At 67.4% G+C, this 3113-nt stretch overlaps 1 protein-coding gene across 1 annotated transcript in view; it reads left to right on the forward strand.

Annotated features, from left to right (window-relative positions):
* Positions 1–3113, forward strand: part of NES (nestin) — an 8425-nt gene that overhangs the window by 3048 nt on the left and 2264 nt on the right. Inside the window, 4 exon segments of the mRNA XM_019473166.1 lie at positions 142–215; positions 810–836; positions 887–1063; positions 1231–3103. Coding sequence (XP_019328711.1) covers positions 142–215; positions 810–836; positions 887–1063; positions 1231–3103 — 2151 coding nt within the window.

The raw sequence follows: 3113 nt of genomic DNA on the forward strand, positions 1-3113 counted from the left end.
ACCTCCAAAGCAGCCGCCGTAGCCCGGCGGGGTGTGCTGGCGTGCACAGGGAGCAGCTCGGCTCTCACCGTGGTGCAGATGCCCCCCCACCCATCCCATAGCACCCACCCCGTAGCACCCACCCCGCTCCTCTCCTTGCAGGACGCTGCTGGAAGCAGAAAGCACCCGCTTGCAAATGCCAGCCGGGGAATACAAGCTGGCCAACGGCTTGCGAGGTAAGGGAGCACCGGCACCAGCCCCGGCACCGCCGCCGCGTCACCCCGGGGGGGGGGTTCGGGGGATGAGGCTGAATATAGACACGAGCATTTTCCTGGCAGCGGTTGCTCGGCCGCGATAGGAAGGTGCGAACAGCGGCTGGGGGGCTCCTGGCACGGGGCTCACAGCCGCCGCGGTGCAGATAAGGGCTTATCTGCTTCTTTGCCTCTTTTTTTAATTCCTCCCCTGCACGGGGAGGGCAGGAGCAGATCCACGTGCCCAGCGGGACCGCGGGCTGTTGTTACCAGCTGAGCATTGCTTTTTTCCTCCAAAAAAAACCCGACAAGGAAACCTGCACGCTTCCCCCAGCAGCAAGACCTGACTGCGGCTGCAGCCAGGCAGAGCATCGTCCCCGCATGGTGCCGAATCCCCCGGGGGGCATCGGCATCGGCTGCACTCGAGGAAGGAATTTCCCACTTGCCGTGAAGGGGCTGTTTAAAAATAGGAGAGGGGTCAGCGGGCAGCGAGAGGCACCCGGGCGGCAGGGGAGGGATGGGGGAGCTGCACGAGCGGCTTTTCGGCACGCTCACCGCGCTCCCCCTCACTCTTTACAGATCTCAAGCTGGAGGTGAGCAGCGGCAGCAAGCTGGCACCGGCGAGCAAGCCCCGGGCAGGGGGCTGCTGCCCGGGGACCACCGCGCCAGCCCCTCCATCTTCCCCAGGGCGGAGGGGAGGGGGCAGCCAGCGAAAGCCCAAAGCGATGCCCTGACACCCAAAAGCCAGAGCCCCGGCGCCAGGGAGCTCCAGAAAATCAGCTCGGTCCTCCATGCCACAGCACCGCAGGCTGCCGGCATGGCCAGGGAGATAGGTGCCCCCAGCCGCCCCACACCAAACCCCTTGCAGCCGGGCAAATCTGCCCCTCGGCGGAGGGGAGGGGGCAGCCAGCGAAAGCCCAAAGCGATGCCCTGACACCCAAAAGCCAGAGCCCCGGCGCCAGGGAGCTCCAGAAAATCAGCTCGGTCCTCCATGCCACAGCACCGCAGGCTGCCGGCATGGCCAGGGAGATAGGTGCCCCCAGCCGCCCCACACCAAACCCCTTGCAGCCGGGCAAATCTGCCCCTCCTCTCTCCCCGGAGCCCCCCAGCCCCGTGCCACCCCAGCCAGGGAGTCCAGGGGGAGAGGGGCCTGCCTGGCCGGGGGGAGACGGGGGTAAGATGAGCCAAGGGAAGGAGCATCCTGTGCCCGGAGCCGCGGCGGAGACCCACGATGCCAGCGCCGAGCCCACGGGAACGGCGCCCGCCCACGGCTTGCGGTACCCAGCCCAGCTGGTCAGTGAGGCGCTGGAGGATGCTCTCAAGGAAATGAAAGACGATGCTCAGCCCAAAGAAGAGCCCACGCTCAGCGCTGCGTGGGCCCCCCGGGACGCCCGTGCCCCCAGCCCCATTCCCCCCATAGAGGCTTGCAGAGGGGCTGGGGAAGGGCAAGACCCCTCCGAGGGTGCTGGGGATGGCGAAGCCCCCAAAGCGGAGGAGAGAGCCGGGGAAGCCGTGCTGCAGGGGCTGGGTGCAGAGAGCAGCACTCTGCGGGATGGAGCTGCGTCCCCACCGGGACCGCATCCCTGCGGCATGGCTGCTTCCCTAAGTGCCACGGCGAGTCAAGAAGAGATGGGAGCGTGGGAGGAGGAGATGCCCACTGTGCTGAGCCCAAGGGAACCAGAAGCCGTGCCCCGGGAAGAGGACACGAGTGGCCCTGGCCAGATGGGGACCGGCCGGGAAGAGCCAGAGCAAGGGGAGGACAAGGCGGATGCCCCAAGCACGGAGGCGTTGCACCCCTCAGAGGACGAGGAGGAGAGGGGACCCTGCAGCCCCTGCGGGGAGGACGACGATTTCCAGGGCGAAGGGATGGATGCGCGAGAAGGGGAGTCCCCACAAAGGGACGTTGAAGCTGCTCATGCTGTCCCTGTGGAAAGCCACCCGGTTTTGCCCGTGGAAAGTCACCTGGAAGAGGACCTTGTTGATGGAGAGCAGGAAAAGTTTGAGCATCGGGAAATGCCCGTGTGTGAGACGGATCTGGCTGCAGAGGAGGAAAGGGGGCAGGAGACATGCCCGGGGCAGGAGACGTGCCCGGAGCAGGAGACGTGCCCGGAGCAGGAGACGTGCCCGGAGCAGGAGACGTGCCCGGAGCAGGAGACGTGCCCGGAGCAGGAGACGTGCCCGGAGCAGGAGACGTGCCCGGAGCAGGAGACGTGCCCGGAGCAGGAGACGTGCCCGGAGCAGGAGACGTGCCCGGAGCAGGAGACGTGCCCGGAGCAGGAGACGTGCCCGGAGCAGGAGACGTGCCCGGAGCAGGAGACGTGCCCGGAGCAGGAGACGTGCCCGGAGCAGGAGACGTGCCCGGAGCAGGAGACGTGCCCGGAGCAGGAGACGTGCCCGGAGCAGGAGACGTGCCCGGAGCAGGAGACGTGCCCGGAGCAGGAGACGTGCCCGGAGCAGGAGACGTGCCCGGAGCAGGAGACGTGCCCGGAGCAGGAGACGTGCCCGGAGCAGGAGACGTGCCCGGAGCAGGAGACGTGCCCGGAGCAGGAGCCCTCGAGCATCCATGAGGCCATCCCAGCAGAAGAGGCTTCATCGGGGGCTGAAGAAGATGCCGTGAGAGGGGAGGACCCAGGCAGAGCAAAAGACGGTGAGGGAGAAAAGGGAGAGGCCGGTGGGGAGGCACTGGGAGGAGAAGACCCCCAGGCAGGAGAGGCTGCGGGACCTGAAACCCTGGGGCAGGATAGCGGAGCCCGGGAGGAGCCCGGGGACCTGCAGGAGAATGGCTTTGCGGAAGAGGTGCCGGAGCAGGAGGAGCTGGAGCCAGAGCCGGGAGAGGAGCCCTGGGGCGGGGGGGATGATGGCAACAGCCGAAAGCCCCGGGCA

Source organism: Aptenodytes forsteri, unplaced genomic scaffold (genome assembly GCF_000699145.1).
Source record: "Aptenodytes forsteri isolate BGI_AS27 unplaced genomic scaffold, ASM69914v1 Scaffold230, whole genome shotgun sequence".
In the NCBI taxonomy this organism is placed as follows: Eukaryota; Metazoa; Chordata; class Aves; order Sphenisciformes; family Spheniscidae; genus Aptenodytes; species Aptenodytes forsteri.